This window comes from Scyliorhinus torazame, chromosome 4 (assembly GCF_047496885.1).
Source record: "Scyliorhinus torazame isolate Kashiwa2021f chromosome 4, sScyTor2.1, whole genome shotgun sequence".
NCBI lineage: Eukaryota > Metazoa > Chordata > Chondrichthyes > Carcharhiniformes > Scyliorhinidae > Scyliorhinus > Scyliorhinus torazame.
Genome location: NC_092710.1, coordinates 223,840,343 through 223,861,235, shown reverse-complemented (window position 1 = coordinate 223,861,235; position 20,893 = coordinate 223,840,343). Strand labels below are relative to the sequence as shown.

The 20,893-nt window shown below is 46.4% G+C and overlaps 1 protein-coding gene across 3 annotated transcripts in view; it reads left to right on the top strand.

The window, feature by feature from the left end:
* nus1 (NUS1 dehydrodolichyl diphosphate synthase subunit) overlaps nt 1-20,390 on the top strand; it is a 42,222-nt gene extending 21,832 nt beyond the window's left edge. Inside the window, exons 3-6 of one of the 3 annotated variants that reach the window (XM_072499395.1) lie at nt 538-690; nt 2,925-3,027; nt 15,372-15,408; nt 18,856-20,390. In XM_072499395.1, coding sequence (XP_072355496.1) covers nt 538-690; nt 2,925-3,027; nt 15,372-15,408; nt 18,856-18,888 — 326 coding nt within the window. In that variant the 3' untranslated portion in view covers nt 18,889-20,390. Of the gene's footprint in view, nt 1-537; nt 691-2,924; nt 3,028-3,300; nt 3,471-15,371; nt 15,409-18,855 lie in introns of those variants that run through there. The other 2 variants (XM_072499394.1, XM_072499396.1) reach the window with 2 other exon arrangements.
* Nucleotides 20,391-20,893: the final 503 nt, after the last annotated feature.

Here is a 20,893-nt window from a genome sequence, read left to right as displayed (position 1 = left end):
GCTGATGTGGCATTGTTGCAACTAGGGTTGTGAAGCAGATTCACTCCTGTACAAATCCTCACTTAAAAACATGCTACACAGGTCAAGTCTTGAAACTGCCAGAAGTAATCTTCCGAGCTTTTTTCATCCTCTTATCAAGCAATTTGGATAGATTAACCAAAGTTAGATTGTTAACTCACATGGGGCCCCCCCTGCAGAGTTCAATTTTTAAATACATATACGCACCTACTTTTATCCAGAATATATATCTTGTTTTAGTATTGATGCCTTATAGGTACACTAATTAAATGTCAGGCTCTTGAGGCTACTTGCTACTCCATTTGTCATTTGTTTTGAGGGTGGAAGTGGAGAAAAAAATGTTCTTTGGGAGTTCGCTGCTAATAAAATACTAACTGGACTTTAAAATCAAATCTTGGGATAAAGTTGACATCCTATTGTTCAAGGTTTCAACCGTTTTGTAATTTAAAAAAAAAAAATTAAGACTTGTGCAATACTATTGATATCCTACATTGCAATTCTTTGACTTTTGTATTTTAGTTTTATCTTGTCCGACTACAGTGAAAGTACTTTCACCTGATGATGGTAAAGCAGATATAGTGAAAGCTGCTCAAAAGTACTGTCAGTTAGTTGCTCAGCAGCAGAGAAGGTCCACTGATCTAAATGTGAATATTATGGACAGTTTGCTCAGAGGTAAGTGGAAGGAATGCAACATTCAATTTTGCTTAGAATGGACACAGAATCACCTCTTAAGGTTTCGTTTGTGCCACATTGAGATACTGTTAGAGATGTGTGTTTCATTGAAATTATATTTTTAATTGTTTTAATTTTAATTGAATAAAAATAATTATTAACCCACTTCGGAGTGTTAGTAGTTCCCTTGATTGCCCTTAAAAACTTTGGACCATATTCACTTCAGAGATTAATAGCTAAAAAGATCAGATAAAACAGCAGGTGGAAAAACTTAAACAATGCATGACATATCTGTGCCATTTTGGTGGAGACATGACGTCAGCCATCGTTGCAATAATGGCAGCCAGAAGATGCTTTAGTTTGGTGATTTATAGCTCAATTAATTTTAAAACATTCAGCAAACCCTGAAAGTGGCGAAAAACCCATTTACTTCACCAGATCAAAGTACAAATTGTTAATGAGGAATAATCTTGAGGTTGGTTTGTGGATAGCCCAGAGCAACCATGGCGATGGATGGAGGTTAGGAAAGTTTTCTGGTTTCATTGTGTTTCCCAAGAGTTGCAGTTTGGATCTTGTCTGACTGGATTGTAACAGTAGGCATTCGTGTAATTGGCCCCTTCATGGTTGTGTTGCAATGCCAAATGGTTTTTCTCTCTTTCTCTCCTAATTAAATTGTAAATGGTTTTTAAAAATCTAATCTGTAACCAGTTAACTTTTTCTTCATATACATACCTGGTGACCTATCTATGTGGATGAATCTATACAATTTGCTTTTTTAAAAAACATGCTTTTGAATCCAAGGAAAGTGGATGTTCCAAACGAAAATTAAATATTGTCACCTATTTTTGCTATCCTTGCAATGTTTACGGTGCACCACATGAGATAGTACGCAGCTAACCTGCTCTGACATCTTTGCTTTCCATCAGGTAGTTTGTTAGTGGTGTACAAGAACACCCCAGCAACAATAGTTGGCATTTATACAGCAACTTTTAATGTAGTAAAATGTCCCAGGGTGTTTCACAGTAGCATTATCACTTTTGAACACCAAGGCACTTAATGAGATATTCGAACAGATGATCGAAAGCTTGGTCAGAGAGATGGGTTTTAACAAGCATATTAAGAGATGCTGAAAATGTAGGGAGTGCATTGTAGACCAATTTTAAGTAGGATTGCATAAGAGGTCAAAATTGGAGGAATGCTAACATCTCAAGAGGGTGGAAGGCTGGAGGTGATAACCGTTCGTGGAGGAATTGAGAACCAGGATGAAGCTTTAAAATCAAGGTGTTGCCAAACCAGGAGTCAATGTAGGTCAGCGATCCGGGCGGGTTGATGGGTGAATGAGAGTTTGTGTTTAGTAGGATACGGGCAGCAGATTTTTGGATGAGCTTAAGTTATGGCCATTGAGCATCTGAATAGGGGAGTGTCGTAATGGTCAAGTCTAGAGGCACGAAAAGGTTTCAGCAGCTGATGATTTGAGGCAGGGATGTTACGGAGATGCTAGTAGACAATCTTGGGGTTGAAGTGGATATGTGGTCAGCAGCTTTTCTTGGGGTCACACATATTGCAAGCACACTGTTTCAGCCTCAGGATTTTCCAATCGAGAGAAATTGGATCCGTGCTTGGGGAATAGATTTTGTGGCAGTGAATTAATGCAGTGGTTTTAGCCTTGCCAATATTCAGTTGGAGGAAATTTCTTACTCCTTCAGTACAGATGTTGGTCAAGCGGTTTGACCATTAGTGGGTGGAGGGGTCCAAAATTGTGCTGGCGAGGTACAGCTGGGTGGCTTTTGAAAGTATTGGCTGGTGTCATTGAGTGGTAGCATGTAGCTGAGAAGTGGGGGGATTTCTACAAAGCATCTGCCACAACCAGTAATTTAATAGAATATAATGGTAAAATGCATTTGATAGCTGAATTACAGCACTAATACTCCTTTCAATCTCTTTAAATTTACAGTAAAGCTGATACGGTGCCATTATTGTAAAATGTTAAATCTGTAGTATTTTTCAGTTGTCTGTACTTTTGAAAGTTTCAATACGATTCCATTCTTGTATGTTTGTACTAGATCTGCAAGTCCTGTGCTGTTAATGTTTAGTTTGATCTCCTGTAGAGTTATTTTTATGTTGACGTTCACCAGGTTAAAAAACCTATTCTTGTAAATGACCTTGTTTGATTTGATACTTGTATATTTAAAATGTGTATGTATTTTATACCGTTTGCTTTCTCCCCTGTTTAGAAAGTGCATTTGGTTTACCTGACCCGGATCTAGTTTTGAAATTTGGTCCTGTGGAAAGCACACTTGGCTTTCTGCCATGGCACATCAGACTTACTGAGATTATGTAAGTGTCTTTGGGACTCTAATTATAATCAAAAGTTTAAGATTGTTTAAGCAATCATTCATGTTGTGCACCAGTTTAAGTACTATGCAGTAAGTCTACCTTTCAGCAAAAGCATAATTACTGCCTCATGGTGAGAATTTTAGCAAAGTATCAGTCTGTTTTGAAACTTTGTCAACCAGTGCTTTAACATACTGGACGTTCATTGTATTAGGCAATGGACTGGTAGAATAGGAAACTGCAGATCCCCAAAAAGTGCTCTTGTCCATCTTGCAGATAGCGATTATGGGACAGGGATGTGCTGTTGAAAGAAGCTTGATGAGTTACTGCACTGCATCGTGCAGGTAGTGCATAATCCAGCCCCAGTACACCGATGATGAAGGGAGTGGATATTGAGCCCAAGTGGCAGGGGCAACAATCAAGTGGACTCTGCTGTCCTGGATGGTGTTGAGCTTCTTGTGTGTTGCAGCTGCAGCCATCCAGGTGAGTGACTATCCCCATCACGCACCTGATTTGAGTATTGCAGGCAGTGGAGCAACTTTATAGAACCAGGAGATGAATCACTCATTGATGTTGGTTTGATGCCATTGAAAGTCGGCAGAGAGTGAGGTTTCCTTTGGTGGAAACCCCACCACCTGGAGACCCCCACCAAGTCACTCCATCCTGACTTGGAAATTTAGCGCCGTTCCTTCACTGTTGCTGGGCAAAAATTCTGGAAATCCCTCCCGAACAGCACAGTGGGTGTATCTACACCTCTGGGACTGCATCGGTTCAAGAAGGCAACTCCCTACCACCTTCTGAAGGGCAACTAGGGATGAGCAATAAATGCTGGCCTAACCAACGATGCCCACATCCTGTAAATGAATATAAATAAAAAGAACAGAATGAAAAATTTATTTGGTTAAAAGCTATTTAACCTATTCATGACTATGTTGATGAGGGGGAATTGCTCCAGGGTATGTTAAATTTAAGTGGTTTGGTTGTGTTAATTTTTGTGCAACCACTAGGTGACACTGTGTAGCTGTCATGCTGCCTGTGCAGTCATCTACTCTTGACTTAATTGTGGTTCAATAATACGCAAATGTTAATGAATCTGATGCAGCAATTTCTGGTAACATCTTGGGAGAGCACTGGGAAACCTTGATCACTATCACTATGTTCAGAGAAGTTACAGAAAAGGACAGTGCAGAATCGAACAAGTGGTATTATGGTCTTAAAATACATAACTGGAGGAAGGCTAAGTTCAGTGAGCTGAAACGTGTTCAGGCCCAGGTGGATTGGAATCCAACATTAGTAGGTGAAACATCAAATGAGGTACAGATGAGACTGATTCTCACTTTGGAGTGGTGGTGGTTGGGGGGGGGGGGGGAGGAGAAAGGCACTCTATCCAAAGTTAGCGCCGAATGCCCAAAGATACATACACAAGCCTCATCATTCAATTTTATCTTGCAAAGAGCCAAGCTGAATACAAAATGTACAAAGAATATTAGAAAAAGGAAATGTGGGACAAAGTTCATGTGACTATGTTAGCAAACAATTTTAAGACAACCCAAAAGCCTTTTAAACATTATAAATAGTGAATGGATTGGGCCAATTTAGAAACCAAAATTGAGAGAATTTTGAGGAGGCAACAGGCATGCCTGAAAGACTGAATGAGCACTTTGCATCAGTCTTCACTAAAGAAGAGGATGCTATCAATGTCAGTAAAGGAGGCGGCGATAAAGAAATTGGGTAGGTTAAAAATAGGTGAAAGATTTGGTGTACATAGGATGGCAGTATTCAAATCGGAAAAGTCACCTGATCTGGATTGGGATACACAGGAACAGGAGTAGGCCATTTAGCCCCTCTAGCTTGTCCTGTCATTCAGTTAGATTAGCACTGATCTGCCCTACTTCATACATAGTCCTTTGCCACATATCGCTAAATACCTTTTGATTAACAAAGATTTATCCATCTCTGATTTAAAATTAATAATTGAGCCAGCATCAGTTGGCATTTGAGGAAGAGCATTCCAAACTCCTGCCACCTTGTGCGTGCGTGTGTCCTCAGCTCATCCTGAAATGCCTGGTTCTACTGTCTAGACTGTGCCCTCCAGTCCCAGACTCCCAACTACCACTATGTACCCTGTCAGTTGCCTGTAATAAAAAAAGGATAAACCTAGTAACTGGTGTAAAACAAGAGCAGAAAAGTGTGTTAAACACTAATTGGGTCCCGTCTGGAGGATTGTGTTCCATTCTGGGCACCACATTTGGAGAAGGGTACCAAGGCCTTCCAGATCGTGCAGAGGAGACTGACTAGAATGGTACCAGGGATGAAAAATTTCATTTATTGGAGAAAGCAGAGAAACTGGGGTTGTCGTCCTTGCAGCAGAGAAGGTTAATGTGAGATTTAATATGAAAGCTTTGACGATGAATATGGCAAAACAGTTCTGTATCTAAAAATGTAAATTAATTGGAAATGGAGCCAGAAGTGATAGGTGGAGGTAAGATTGGGGTTATGCAGCCATGATCTAGAATGTGTTGTTTTCAAGGCTGACGAAAGTGGATTCAATAATAACTTTCAAAAGTGATTTTGATTAATAGCCACCTGTGTGGCTATGGGGAACAAGCAGTGAAATGGGACCAATTGAATAACTCCTTTCTCCGAATCAGAATGGACATTATCCAGTCGAATAGTCTCCTATGTTTTTTATTCATGGGATATGGGCATGTCTGGCTGGGCCAATATTAAAATCCCTTGAACTGAATGGCTTACTATCTCAGAGGGCATTGACTGAACCACATTGCGTGGCTCTGACCAGGTAAGGATAGCATATCTTTTCCCTTCAAGGACACTCGTGAACCAGGTGGGTTTTTATAACCATCAGATCAACAATGATCATCTGGTTTTAACTCTATATTTTTATTGAATTCAAATTTCACTATTTGCCGTGGTGTGATTCTAATCTGGGTCCGCAGATCCTGGGTCTCTGGATTACTAGTCAAGTGACAATACCACTATGCCACCACCTTCCTCAATATCCTTTTATAATCCTATGATCTGACATGATCATTGGAAAATAATGCATTGGAATCTCCTAAAGCCTTCAATCTGAATTTAATATATTTTTAAAGAAAATATTTTATTGAGGTATTTATAATTCTATCAATTTTGCAGATCAAATTTTCAACAAAAAACCCCCACAACTATATAACCAACAAACACCCCCCCCCCCCCCCCCCCCCGAGCACACAACCCCAACCAACATGGCTTATACAAATACTGCCACCTTCCCCAACCACCCCTCCGTTGGTTCTCCTGCCCTTACTCGTCTCATGTCTTCCTCCCCACCCTCCACCACTTAACAGCTTAATTCTTCTCACAGAAGTCGATGAACAGCTGCCACCTCCGAGCAAACCCCTGCAATGACCCCTTCAAGGTGAATTTAATTTTCTTGAGTCTGAGAAAACTTCGCCAAGTCGCTAATCCACACACCTGACTTTGAGGGCTCTGGGTCCCTCCATCTTTAGTAAGATCTGTCTACGGGACACCAGGCACGCAAAGGCCAGGGCGTAGGCCTCTCTCACTCCCTGGGCTCCCCGGTCACCTCTGGACTCAGCACCACCCTCATCTGTAAGGCCTCTGACATGAAGTCAGCAAATCCCTGCCAGAAACCCCTCTGCCTTGGAGATGCCCAAAACATATGGACAAGGCAGCACGGTGGCACAGTGGGTTAGCCCTGTTGCCTCACAGTGCCTAGGTCCCAGGTTCGATCCCGGTTCTGGGTCACTGTGGAGTTTGCACATTCTCCCCGTGTTTGCGTGGGTTTTGCCCCCACAACCCAAACTATGTGCAGGGTAAGTGGATTGAACATGCTAAATTGCCCCTTAATTGGAAAAAAATGAATTGGGTACTCTAAATTTATTTTAAAAAACATATGGACATGGTTCGCAGGAACGCCCACACATATCCTCCATCTCATCAAAGAACCTGCTCATCTGGGCCACAGTCATGTGTGCCTGATAGACCACCTTAAACTGTATCAGACTGAGCCTGGCGCATGAAGAGGACGCATTAAATCTCCTCTGAGCCTCCTCCAATAACTTGGTCTCCAACTCTCCACCCAGCTCTTGTTCCCACTTTCTCTTCATCTCCCCTGTTGGGGCCCCCCTCTCACTCCATCAGCTCCTTGGAGATCTCTTGAGACTTTCCCCTCTCTCACTCCTGTTCTCGACACCACCTTATCCTGTAGCCCTTGGGTCGAGAAGGTCGAAACCTGCCTCGGCACAAAATCCCTCACTGCAGATACCGGAACCCATTCTCCTCTGGCAACTCAAACTCTCCTCCAAGCTCCGGAAACCCTCGTCAATAAATAGATCCCCAAATCTCTCGATCCCCGCAAGCTACCAACTCGGAAACCCCCCCACCCAGCCCCCTAGAGCGAACCGGTGGTTATCACATTGGTGCCCCACACTGACCCCTCATCTAACCCCATATGCTGCCTCCACTGTCCCCACGCCCTCAGGGCTGCCACTACTACTGGGCTTATGGAGTACTGAGCCTGTGAGAACAGCAGAGGTGCTGTTAACAGTGCCCCTACATGTGTCCTTACATGATGCTGCCTCCACCCTTTTCCATACCAACCACTCTCCCACTATTCACTTCCTGACCATTGCAATATGCGCCACCCAATAGTAATTATTAAAATTCAGAAGAGCTGTCTCGTCCCATTTCTCTCTCTCTTTCCCCCCCCCCCCCTGCTCCAGCAGCACCTTATTCACCTGCGGGGCTTTACCCACTCAAACAAATACCGAGATCTCTGTGTTAACCTTTTTGAAGAATGCCTTGAGGATAAAAATTGTGAGGCTCTGGAAATCAAACTGAAACCTTGGAGGACGGTCATTTTAACCGTCTGAACCCGGCCCCACCAGTGACAACGGGCGCACGTCCCTCCTCCGAAAATCACCCCCCCTCTTCTGATTTACGAACCAACCCAAATTTAGTTTTTGCAGCTGCTTCCACTCCCGTGCCACCTGGATACCCAAACATCGAAAACTCCCTCCCACCACCTGAACGGCATCTCACCCAATCTCTCCTCCTGTCCCCTTGCCTGGATCACAAAGACCTCACTCTTACCCATATTCAATTTGTATCCTGAAAACCAGCAGAATTCCTCTAATATCCCCCATAATCCCTCCACTTTCCCCCAGCAGGTCCGATATGTACAGGAGCAGATTGTCTGCTTAGAGCGAGACCCTGTGTTCCAACCACCACCCCCTGCCAGACCCTTGAAGCTCTCCATGCCAATGGCTCTGTAGCCAAGGCAAACAACAGTGGGGAAAGTGGACATCCCTGCCTCGTCCCCAATGTAACATGAAGTAATGTGATCTCACCACGATTCGTCCGCACGCTCGTCATCGGTGCCTGGTGTAGCAACCGAACCCAATCCACAAATCCTTACCCAAACTACCCCAGGACCTCCGATAAGTATTCCCACTCCACTCGACAACCCACAAGTTTCTGGATCCTTATCATGTTTTAATATGAGGGAGTTCGACGCCTGTGACAACGACTGGAGAGCACTCCCAGCTCCTTTGCTTCATTGAAGGCCCTTACCAGCAGCGGTCCCAAAACCCCTGAGAATTCCTTATAGAATTCCACCGGCTACCTGTCCGGTCTCAGGGCCTTCCCTGCTTGCATCACCTCCAACCTCTCTACTACTTCTACTAGCCCAATTGGGGCCCCAAGCCCTCCACCAGCTCCTCATCAACCTTCGGGAACTCCAGCTCTCCCAGAAACCGCCTCATCTCCTCTTGTCTGGGGGTTCCAACTTGTACAATTCGCTATAAAACACCCCATTCACCCCCGCCGGGTCCAAGACCATATTCCCTCCTGTGTCCTCTTTCCCAATTTTTCTCGGCGCCTCTTGCTTCCTCAACTAACATCCTGCTCGCTTTCTCCCCATACTCTTTTATATTGCCCCTCTCACCTTTCACAACTGCCCAACTACCTTACTCATGGTTAACAGCCCAAACTCCATTTACAGCCTCTGGCGTTCCTTTAACAGCCCTTCCTCTACGGCCTCTCCATAATCCCCCCCCCCCCCCCCCACGTGCTCCATGAACCCCTGAAGCTCCTTAGCTGTATCCGACACCCTCCCTGACTTGGAGCTTGACCGGTCCAGTCTTGGATTCAGGACTGTATTAAAGTTGTTCCCCCGTTCTGCCCAGCACCCGCCTCATATATTCCAGTTCAGGCCATCGATGTTGACTAACACCACTGACATCCCCTCCAATTTCCCACTTACAATAACGTACCTCTCCCCAGAGTCCGCCACTGTATTTCCCAACTAGAACGCCACCCGTTTATTAACTAAAATCGGCATCCCTTTCGTTTTAAAATCCAACCCTGAATAAAACACTTGCCCGATGTAGCGCACAATGACTTATGAGAGAGACGAGAAGTGATGAAGTCTATTCAGGCTTTATTAAGCGAGACTTGTCCCCAGCAGTTCAGCAACAGAATGAAGCGGCGGGGAGAAGCTCGGGTTCTTATACTTCGCCTTCAGGGCGGAGCCAGTAGTCAGCAGCCAACCAGGACCCGGGATCTGTCAGCCAATAGCATCACGGCTTCACAGTCCCACATGACCCCTAATACATACCACCACATTCACCCCTTGTTAAAAAGGAACCCGGCGGGGTGGTGGTTCGCATGGTGGTAGGGGTTTACAAGGCTGGTCCTGGGAGGAAAATTTCAGACTACAGTTTTAGCCCTACACTGGGCTATGTACAAAGTTTGTGAAACTATTTACAATATTAGTAAGAGAGATTTTTTTTGTTGTTGTTACAATACAACAACATTCTTGGTGTCACGCGGATGCCACGAGTCGAGCGGGCGGTCTGGTCTTCCTCGTCGATCGCCTCAGCCCCGGTGGTGGTGCAGGTGCTTGTTCGGGCATTGTCGTCTCCGGGAGCGTTTCGGTGTTCGTTCCTGTTTCACTCCTGGGCGGGCACGGGAGGAGGACAGATCCTCCCGGGAAGGGGGAGGTCGCGGGGTGCGCCGGTGGTAGGGTGGGGATGATCGGTGTCGGGGGGGGGGGGGGGGTGTTGCCGGCGGGCGCCAGGTCCTGCAGGGAGACAGTGTCCTGTCGGCCGTCGGGGTACGCCACGTAGGCGTACTGCGGGTTCGCGTCGAGAAGGTGAACCCTCTCGACCAATGGGTCCGATTTGTGCGCCCGCACATGTTTCCGGAGTAAGATGGGTCCTGGGGCCGCCAGCCAGGTCGGCAGTGACTTTCCGGAGGAGGACTTCCTGGGGAAGACCAGTAGGTGCTCATGAGGCGTTTGGTTAGTGGTGGTACACAGCAGTGACCGGATGGAGTGGAGAGCATCCAGGAGTACCTCCTGCCACCGGGAAACTGGGAGATCCCTGGACCGTAGGGCCAGCAGGACGGTCTTCCAGACCGTGGCGTTCTCCCTCTCTACTTGCCCGTTCCCCCGGGGGTTGTAGCTGGTCGTCCTGCTCGAGGCTATGCCCTTGCTGAGCAGGAACTGGCGCAGCTCGTCACTCATGAAGGAGGACCCCCTGTCGCTATGGATATATGCGGGGCAACCGAACAGTGTGAATATGGTGCTAAGGGCTTTAATGACTGGCCGCTGTCAGGTCGGGCAGGGGATGGCGAAGGGGAAACGAGAGTACTTGTCCACCACGTTCAGGAAGTATGCGTTGCGGTCGGTGGAGGGGAGGGGCCCTTCGAAATCCAGACTGAGGCGTTCAAAGGGGCGGGAAGCCTTGATCAGGTGCGGTCTATCCGGCCTGAAAGTGCGGTTTGCACTCTGCGCAGTTGTGGCAGTTCCTGGTGACTGTACGGACCTCCTCCACAGAGTAGGGGAGGTTGTGGGACTTTATGAAAATGGTAGAACCGAGTGACCCCCAGGTGGCAGAGGTCCTCGGAGGGCATGGAGACGGTCTATTTGTGCGTTGGCACATGTGCCGCAGGATAGGGCATCGGACGGCTCGTTCAGCTTTCCGGGACGGTACAAGATCTCGTAGTTGAAGGTGGAGAGCTCGATCCTCCACCTTAAGATCTTGTCATTTTTAATTTTGCCCCGCTGTGCATTATCGAATATGAAGGCTACCGACCGTTGGTCGGTGAGGAGAGTGAATCTCCTGCCGGCCAGGTAATGCCTCCAATGTCGCACAGCTTCCACTATGGCTTGGGCTTCCTTTTCGACTGAGGAGTGGCGGATTTCTGAGGCGTGGAGGGTTCGGGAGAAAAAGGCCACGGGTCTGCCCGCTTGGTTAAGGGTGGCTGCCAGAGCTACGTCGGATGCGTCGCTCTCGACCTGGAAGGGGAGGGACTCGTCGATGGCGCGCATCGTGGCCTTTGCGATATCCGCTTTGATGCGGCTGAAGGCCTGGCGAGCCTCTGTCGACAGGGGGAAGGTAGTGGTCTGTATTAGCGGGCAGGCCTTGTCTGCATACTGGGGGACCCACTGGGCGTAATATGAAAAGAACCCCAGGCAACGTTTCAGGGCTTTGGAGCAGTGGGGGAGGGGAAATTCCATAAGGGGGCGCATGCGTTCGGGGTTGGGGTCTATTATCCCATTGCGCACTACGTATCCCAGGATGGCCAACCGGTTTGTGCTAAAAACGCACTTTTCCTCGTTGTATGTGAGGTTCAGGGCGTTAGCGGTCTGGAGGAATTTTTGGAGGTTGGCGTCGTGGTCCTGCTGATCGTGGCTGCAGATGGTTACGTTGTCTAGATACGGGAATGTGGCCTGCAACCCGTGCTGGTCAACCATTCGGTCCATCTCCCGTTGGAAGACAGAGACCCCATTCGTGACATCAAATGGGACCCTTAGGAAGTGGTATAGACGCCCGTCTGCCTCGAAGGCTGTGTACTTGCGGTCACCTGGGCGGATGGGGAGCTGGTGGTAGGCGGACTTGAGGTCCACGGTGGAGAAAACCTTATACTGGGCAATCCGATTTACCATGTCGGATATGTGGGGGAGAGGGTACGCATCTAGCTGTGTGTACCTGTTGATGGTCTGGCTATAGTCTATGACCATCCTTTGCTTCTCCCTGGTCTTTACTACTACCACCTGGGCTCTCCAGGGACTATTGCTGGCCTGGATTATGCCTTCCTTCAGCAACCGCTGGACTTCAGACCAAATAAATATCCGGTCCTGGGCGCTGTACCGTCTGCTCCTAGTGGCGACGGGTTTGCAATCCGGGGTGAGGTTTACAAACCAGGACGGCGGTTCAACCTTATGAGTTGCGAGGCCGCAGATAGTGAGTGGGGGTATTGGGCCGCCGAATTGAAATGTTAGGCTCTGCAGGTTACACTGGAAATCTAATCCCAGTAATGTGGGCGCGCAGAGTTGGGGAAGGACGTAGAGCCTGTAGTTCTTAAACTCCCTCCCTTGCACCGTTAGGTTCGCGATGCAGAACCCTTTGATCTCTACGGAGTGGGATCCTGCAGCTAGGGAAATCTTTTGCGTACTTGGATGGATGGTCAGAAAACAGCGTCTTACCGTGTCTGGGTGAATGAAACATTCGGTGCTCCCGGAGCCGATCAAGCAAGATGTCTCGTGTCCGTTGATCAGTACCGTTGTTGTCGCCGTCTGGAGCGTCCGGGGCCATGATTGATCCAGAGTCACCGAAGCCAGTCGTGGTAGTAGTGTCGCGGCGTCTTCTTCGGACCCCGTGGAGTCGTCTATGCTGGGGTCCTTTGTTGTCATCCAAGATGGTGGCGTCCATGAATCGCACACGTCCGGGGGTGGACAAAATGGCCGCCCCCATGGATCGCACGTGGCTGGGGGGTCACAAGATGGCCCATTCTCCCCTCGTGGTGCCCGGGACCCAAAATGGTGGCACCCGCGGGTCGCACATGGGGCGCTGGGGGGGGTTGGGGAGCGTTCGGGCTATGCGGGGCTCGTTCTTCTCCGGGGATTGCGGCGACCCCCCCGGGACCGGCACACAGCCGCGTAATGGCCCTCCTTGCCGCAGCTTTTACAAATAGCTACGCGGGCCGGGCAGCGCTGCTGGGGGTGTTTCGCTTGCCCGCAGAAATAGCAGCGGGCCCCCCCGGGATGGTCTGGCGCTTTAACCGCGCAAGCCTGTGAGGGGGGGGGGGGGGGTTGTCGCGATGGGGGTCCACGGAGCCCGAGGGGCTGCCGCGCGGTCAGGGCCGTAGGCGCGGGCGTTTTGCGAGGCCACATCTAGGGAAGCTGCAAGGGCCCGTGCCTCAGTCCTAACAACTCTCTTTCTAAAGGTCTTTGGCGGATTTGGGGAGAGTTCATACCTGCCACAAAAGCATCGCGAATTAGCATGTCTGTGTGTTCGATCGCGTTCACCGGCGGGCAGCTGCAGCCCCTCCCAAAATTAGCAGCGCGGCGTAGAATTCTTCTAGCGATTTTCCGGGACTTTGCCGTCTCGTTGCGAGTTGGTAGCGCGCGTAGACCTGGTTCACGGGGCGAACGTAATGCGAGCACCGTCGGGAAATCCTCTGCGTCTTCTATGAGAGGGTAAATTTCCGGGCTTACCCTCTAATGCAGGACCTGCATTTTCTGGTCTTCTGTGATCCGGCCGGGGGCCGTTCGGAGGTAGCCTTCAAAACATGCTTGCCAGTGTTTAAATACTGCTGCCGAGTTTGCTGCGGGGGGGCTGATCCGCAGGCATTCCGGGGCGATCCGGAGCTCCATAGTCTTTTAAGCTCGCTTAATAAATTGTAGCGCACAATGACTTACGAGAGAGACGAGAAGTGATGAAGTCGATTCAGGCTTTATTAAGCGAGACTTGTCCCCAGCAGTTCAGCAACAGAATGAAGTGGCGGGGAGAAGCTTGGGTTCTTATACTCCGCCTTCAGGACGGAGCCAGGAGTCAGCAGCCAACCAGGACCCGGGATCTGTCAGCCAATAGCATCACGGCTTCATAGTCCCTCATGACCCCTAATACATACCACCACACCCGACACATCCCGTCCTCTGCCTAATCTGGTCCCCCACCTTCAGGTGTGTCTCTTGTAGCATGGCCACATCCACCTTCAATCGCTTCAAGTGTGCGAACACATGGGCCCTCTTGACTAGCCCATTCAATCCCCTCACATTCCATGTGACCAGCCTAGTCGGGCGGTATCCTGCCCCCCCCGGCCCGATCAACCACAGCCCCTCTTGGGCCAGCCTCCTTCCCGTCTCCTGCACTCAATTCTCCTCCCCTTATACTAAATACTCTTCCCCTGTCAGCAGTTCTTCCCCACCCTCCACTGACCTTCCACTCTGCCCCCTATTGAATTTTTGTGAACTAGCCTAGCCAGCCAGCCTGGCAGCCCCCGCCCATGGTGCCTGGCATCCTACCCCATGCTGATTCACCCACTGCTCGAACATTAGTGCAAACAAACCAAAAACAACCCCTTCCCAAACCCAAACAACGAGATCAACCTCCCCCATCCCTTAACAGAGGACAAAAAAAAAACCCTGAAGCCGAAAAGAAAAACGGCCACAACAGCATCTCTACCAAAGTTCACCTTCTCCTGCCAGTCTATTGTCTCTAACAAATTCTACCACCTCCTCCGCTGATCCAAAGTACAATTCCCGGCCTCCTTGGGTTATCCACCGATGTGCCGGGTACAGTAGCCCAAACTTCACCCCCTTGTCGATGGCATCCTTGACCCTGTTGAAGCTCGCTCTCTTCTTGGCCAACTCTGCACCCAGGTCTCTGATTTCATTACCCTCCCAGGTAATGTGCCTCGTCTGCCTGGCCCACCTCATAATATGCTCTCGTCCAGGAACCGGTGCAAACGCACCACCATTGCCCTCGCCTCGTTCCTCTGGGGCTTCCTCAATTGCGGCCATGCAAACACTCGCACTCTGAGTAGCTTCTCCAGCATCCTTCCTGCATACTGGCATCGGCTCCTTCACTTAACTCCGGCAGGCCCACAATCCGTGTATTCTGCCTGCGTGACCGGTTCTCTAGGTCCTCCAACTTCTAAAGCCGCTTCTGTTGATCACTCAACTCTGCCAATTCCTGCCCCATCAGCCTCCTCTTGGTCATCAGAAAAGTAATGGACGGTGATGTTAATGGTGCTATGAATCTGCACCCACACACCACCTGCTCAGTGTGCTCTCTCTGTATTCTGTGGTCAGGAGCAAAGAGCCACTTTGGTCCAAACATCATCAAAAGAACTGAATAGGAGAGGCGAGCATGATTCTCCTTGAAATCAAGGCAGTATATGACCCAATGTGGCATTAAGGAGCCCAAGCAAAGCTGGAGTCAATAGAAATTAGGGGGTAAAGCTCTGCACTAGTTGGAATCATAACCGCCACCTTCCTTTATGCTAGGTATCTGAGGTAATCATTTCTGTTCTAGGACATTGCTGTTGTGTCCCAGGCCCATCCACCATAAGGTAAGAAATGGGGATTTTGCTGCTGATTGTACAATGTCAGTGCAATTTGCAGCTCCTCGGACACTAAAGCAGTCCATGTTGTTATGGGCCAGGATTTAGAAAACTCTCAAGTATATCATGGAGTTCACCTGACCTACAACTGTTTATTGAATGTGACTGGGATGAGCACAAGAGCCTGCCTTTCAGGTGTTATTCTTAGGTGCTTTTAATATTTAAAAAAAACTTTATTCTACAAATTTAATTAACATCTGCATTAACTCGCATGCAAGAATTTTTAGCAACTCCAAACCTAAATACCCCACACAGCTACAGTAATCTATGTATAACCCTTAATGAATCCCTCCTTACTGTTCCAATTTAATAATCAGATCCAAGTAAAAACCAGAACCCCTGTTTCGAAGGTGTGGCCCAGCACACGGCACACTTACTGGTATAAGACTTTGTATTAATACTCTTGTTTCCTTTCCAAACAGCAAGTTTGAATTGCTTCCAGAAAGCAATTATCTATTTTAAGTTATCAAGCAGTCTAGAAACAGCTTTTAAAATGAAGATAGAGAAGCTCTTCTTTCAACCTGTGCAGTACAAACCGGTCCAAACTCAAAAGTAAAAGTCAACAGCAAAAGTAAACTCGGAGCCACAGCCCAGCTCCACTTTGCAGCAAGACCTGGACAGCATTAATGCTTGGGCTGCTCAGTGGCAAGTAACCTTTTATGGCAGGCAATGACCATCTGCAACAAGAGAGCATCTCCCATGGCACTGAATGATATTTCCATCACTAAATTCCCCCACTCTCCAGATCCTGGGCCTTGCTATTGACCAGAAACTGAACTGGACCAGCCATATAAATACTGTGGCTCCAAGGTACAGCAGTGTGAGTAACTCCGCCCCTAAATCTCCATGTGTGTCTACCATCTACAAGTCAGGAGTGTGATTGAATACTCTCCACTTGCCTGAATGAGTGCAGATACAACCGTACTTAATGGCACCATGCATGACAAAGTAGCCTGCTTGATTGGCACCTTATCCAAAAGTTGAGCATTCACTCCCATCAGCACCAACACAGTGACAGCAGATGCACCATTGCAACTCAGCAAGGCTCCTTTGACAGCATCTTCCAAACCTGTGACCTCCACCACTTAGAAGGAAAAGAGCAGCAGAAGCATGGGAACACCAACACCTGCAAGTTCTCTCCAAGTCACACACTAAACTCTGAACTATATCACAGTTCCTTCATAGGGATCAATATCCTGGAACTCCCCAGCAGCACTCTGGTGCACCTGTATCAGATGGACTGCAGGACAAGAGCTTGTCCCCACCTTTTCGCAACATTCCCATATCCCATGAAATAATTTTTTTTAAACACCCCTATTCGGTAACTCTTGAACTTTTGTTTTCAGGAGAGGAAATACTCAACCTCACTTCCTGATGTGTATGCCCAAGCATTTTTGGTATCATCCTTGTAAATTTTTGCAGTGCCTCTATCCTTTTAATATCATGCCGACCGGGATTACACACCGTATTCCAAGTGTGGTCTAACCAAGGTTTGATATAGGATTAGCATAACATCCCTATTTTTCAATTCTATCCCCAATACTGGTTTCTATTAGGAGACAGCTGAATCCTAGCTTAAGAGCTCAAAAGCATTTTCACAGAAGGTGATATGAAATGCAGTTCCATTTGAAGCACCAGGCACTGTATAGAATAAGGAAGAAAAGGAGGCACATGTGCTGCATGAATGGGATAGAACTTGCCAAGGAGGAGTGGTAATTGACTAATTTTTCATCATGAAGAATATTTTGGTGTTAATGAATGTTATGCTGCTATCTTATGATTGGCATTAAAATTCTCAAATTTAAAGCTGTACCTGTACCATATGTATAGCTCTGCTCGTCATAGAGTAAAGGAGCACCCAAGCTCTGGAGGCTGTCACAGTCAGAACAACAAGGCTCTTCCAAAGTTCCTTGTTTTTTGAGAGGCAGCATAATAAGCTTGGGTTTTTCAAGTTTCAAAAACCATCGAAATGCATCAATAGACGTACAAGATATACCTAACAGGACATAGTAAGTAACTTTGAATATAGCAAAACAGCAATACAAGAACACCAATTCAGGGCTGTAAAAGGCAAACTTAAGGTAAATGATCTTCTTTATAAAGGGTAATGAAGAAGGTCTAAAGAAAAACTGGTTAAGATCATTGTGTATTTTAAAAATAAATTTAGAGTCCCCAATTCATTTTTTTCCAGTTAAGGGCCAATTTAGTGTGGCCAATCCACCTAACCTGCACATCTTTGGGTTGTGGGGGTGAAACCCACGCAGACACAGGGAGAATGTGCAAACTCCACACTGACAGTAACCCGGGTCCTCAGCGGTGTAGGCGGCAGTGCTAACCACTGCACCGCCGTGCTGCCCAAAATCATTGTTTGACTCCTAACAGCTTGGATGTAGAATTGGTATTCCAGGTGAGAGAAAGGTTTAAGACGAGAGATAAAAGGTATATTTTTCTGAGGATAGTTAGTCTGTCGCATTCTCTTCCCTAGCAAGCAGTAGAGGTTGGGTCATTGAATATGTTTGAGACTGATTTAGATTCTTGACTGACCAGGGGAGTCAAAGGGTAAGAGGGTGGCCACAAAAGTAGAGCTGCAACCGGCCATGATATCAAATGGCAGAAGATGCTTGAGGGGAAGAGTGGCTTAGTACTGCTTTGTAGGGCTACTTCAGAATAGTCAGTTTTTGTAGTTCTAAAGAAATCGTATTCCACTCAAACTGCTAACCCCGTTTCTCTCCTCAGATGCTGCTTGACCTGCTGAGTGTTTCCAGCACTTGATGTGTTTACTTGAGATTTCCAGCATTTGCAATATTTCCAGCATTTACAGTATTTCACTTTTATTTTTGAGTTTGTAAATTGTTAGTTACAGTGTAAAGTAGTCGATTGATTTTAATTTGTTGCAGCTGGTGTCAATAGCCGTGCTATCCAGTTATCCCTGACCATGCTGTTGGTGCCATTCTGAAAGGTGGCTGTGTGGAGTACATAGAAACATAAAAGATAGGAGCAGAACAAGGCCATTCTGCCCTTCGAGCCTGCTCCGCCATGCTCTCCTCATTTCTACAGATAAAGCTGAAGAGAAGCATAAAATTATTTTTGGGAGGCCTTCAGTAGCAGGAAGACTGCTCTGGGTTGTGATCCTCTCACAGCACTTACATCTTCATCTGGTGCAGTCTGCGTTTGACAAACCATAGCTTTGCAGTTCAATTGAAATTAAGTTGGGACTGGAAATTGCATTGGTGGGTAAATCAGCCAGCACTGCACCACATCGGTCACCCAAAAGTCAAAATCCACCCCAGCGTGGCTAGCGTATATTGGATATAACACACATTTAAAATGTACATTTTGAATTTCAGTGATGTGGTGGTTTATTGAATTTTTTCTCCCCTCCTTTTCTACTTCTAGATCATTGCCTTCACACATCAACTTAAGTTATGAAAGATTTATTTCTGCCCTCCGACAGTTTGCAGCCTGTGAACAACGTATGGGAAAATGACCACAAGTCAACATGGAATCACTTACAGGCTTCAGACCAAGGAACCCAAAATATCCAATGTTTACACTTACCTGTGAACCATTGAAGTCCAGTGTCTTTCTTTACCAACTGAGGATAAGAATGTGTCTTCTTTGTTCAATCTTAGTTCTGTAAGTGGCTGTGAGGGTCAATGTGTTTATTTTTTAAAAAGCAAACTTGAGCTCAACAATAATTCAGACATTCTGAAATGGGACCTTTTTTATATATAAAAATACTTTATGTTCGAAGGATTACCATCATTGGACTCTTCTTTCTTGGAATGATGTGCACAAGTAATTTATCTACAATGCCTTGCACTAAATGTGTTCTCAATAAATGTGTAGAGACGTTCCTATTCAATTTTAAAGTACTATTTTAATGCAACATGTAGAATTTCAATGAATTTTAGTTCGCCTTAAACTGAAGAATGCAGCAGGGATGTTTGATCACATACTGCTAAAGGTTTAAAAACAGCTATTTTTTTTTCCCTCTAAAGCTTTAAAAGTACAAATATTGAACCTAAGTATTGTAAAGTAAGAGACCATGCTATTCCATTGTACTATTATGGTGTGCAACTTTGTTTGTACTTGGCTCTCACAATCATGGGCTAGCTAGCATTCTTATGTGTTTTTGTAGACCAGTGTGAGATTCTGTACTAGTTTCGGGATAACCAAACTAAGGCACAAATTGCCCTTAAATGTTGCTGGTGTTCAAACATGCCTTGTTTAGCTATCATTTTATTGGACCTTTTCTCTCTTTCCCCGCCCCCGCCCCCCCCCCCCCCCCTCCCTGGTTTCATTGGGACTGATTAATTAGCAGTTAGTGGTGGGTGAAGGAATCTGTTTAAATGCCATATTTTGTATACAATTGGATACCCAAGAGAAGTGCAAGAAAACAATATTCTTAGGTGTGGATCACATCTTAAACCACAAGTTAAGTTTGATAAATAATCCAAGCAAGGGATGTTAATTGTACTTCCTCAGTTTTTATTTTTATATGTAATATGGCAGATACAAAATGCAATTTTTTTTTTTTTTTTTTTGCTAAAATTTTAAAATCTGAATGATTTGAGTTGTAGTCTGTGTTTCCCCATGGTGGGTGGGTGCACAGATCTACAAGTTTTCAATTGTGACTTACGTTGATGCATGACACACGTGACCGTATGTTTATGGTTTTGCAGTGTGTTCTGTTGTAGGAATGCTGTATTATGATGTCAATGTTATTGCTTCACAAGCCCAAATATGATACAGATCATAGTGCAGAAAAGGGAAATCCACATCCTTATGCTCATCACAGCAGCAGGTATTCCAATACAGTAATGTCATAGCCATTGTCACCACAGGGAAGAAGAGCATAGAAATCCAGTGATGTATGTCCTTTTGGCTGATGCATACCCGTCCTTTACATTAATAAACCTGATGCCATAGATGAGAGTTGCGTGTTGTTAATTAGAAGTGCAACGTTTTGGGGTGGGGGGGAAATGGAAGTCCTCTTCTACCAGACGACGAAAGAACTATGATCTTGTGCATATGGCATTTTTGGCTTGGCTTACCTAATTAAAATTTCAGTAATTTGTCATATTTAAATTAACAGCATTGCCAAATCTCACTTGGAGATATACTCACCAGTGTCAGATGGATGCTGACCAGATGGCAAAAGTAACTTCTACTCGACAGTAACTCTCATTGGATAAGGAAAATTATCTCAATTGCTGTTGAGGTAAAGCAGAGTATTATTAGCACTGCAATATCTTCTGTTTGCAGTTGACAATCCAATCCTAAAGTGTTCATATAGATGGTGGATGGCTCAAATCTCCCTTCACAAATCAACTTTGGTTCTTCTCTCTATTTATGGTGCTCCCGTTCTCGTGCGCGCTCTCTCTATTTTATGTAATGAAATAATCGTTCTGCTCAGAAGGTTGAGTTCATG